The sequence below is a fragment of the Rhincodon typus genome, unplaced genomic scaffold (genome assembly GCF_021869965.1).
Source record: "Rhincodon typus isolate 14 unplaced genomic scaffold, sRhiTyp1.1 hic_rhity00000069, whole genome shotgun sequence".
NCBI lineage: Eukaryota > Metazoa > Chordata > Chondrichthyes > Orectolobiformes > Rhincodontidae > Rhincodon > Rhincodon typus.
The window spans coordinates 11,207-11,905 of NW_025965707.1; the positions used below are offsets into that span (position 1 = coordinate 11,207).

Sequence of the window (699 nt, forward strand, 5' to 3'; positions counted from 1 at the left end):
GCACTATGGGACAATTTCCCACGGCCGATCCCACCCTAACCTGCACACCTTTGGGCTGTGGGAGGAAACCCATGCAGACACAGCCGGTGGGGGAGAATTTGCAAACTCCACACGAACAGAAAGACAGACAGACAGTCGCCCGAGGGTGGGATCGAACTCAGGTCCCTGGCACTGTGAGGCAGCAACGCTGACAGCTGAGCGTCCCTTGAAAGATGTTAGACATAAGATTTACTGGGTGAATGGAACACCCCTCAAACGGTCCAGCTCAGGAGTAAACCCTTCAGACTTGGGCTCATGGAGTCTGGGGGAAAGGGGTGGAATCGGTGGGGATTGGGGAGCAGGAAGGGTGTTGGCGTGCCCCCTTTCTCGGGAAGGATGGGTAGGGGAATGAGCTCCTCTTCTTGCAGGGGACACATGGCGATGTTACTAACACACTGTCCACGCCCCACCCCACTTCCCGTTTTCCCCCTCAGATCTGGGTGACCAGTGCTCACAACTCCAGTGGGTACTACGCCATCGACGGTGATGAGTCTCTCCAGGCCGACCACTTCAACACCAGGCTCAGCTTCGGTGATGTCCAGACCCTGTGGGCCAGGACCGGCTACCTGGGCTTCGTTCGCAGGACCGAACTCACCGACGCCAGCGGGGGTAAGTGAAGGGGACAACACCTCCTCCGGCCTGGCAGCTCCCCCTCTCTCG

The 699-nt window shown here is 58.8% G+C and overlaps 1 protein-coding gene across 1 annotated transcript in view; it reads left to right on the forward strand.

The window, feature by feature from the left end:
• The window catches only part of LOC125488226 (disco-interacting protein 2 homolog B-A-like), a 3,521-nt gene that overhangs the window by 852 nt on the left and 1,970 nt on the right, over window positions 1–699 (forward strand). Inside the window, exon 3 of the mRNA XM_048621156.1 lies at window positions 474–648. Coding sequence (XP_048477113.1) covers window positions 474–648 — 175 coding nt within the window. The remainder of the gene's footprint in view (window positions 1–473; window positions 649–699) is intronic.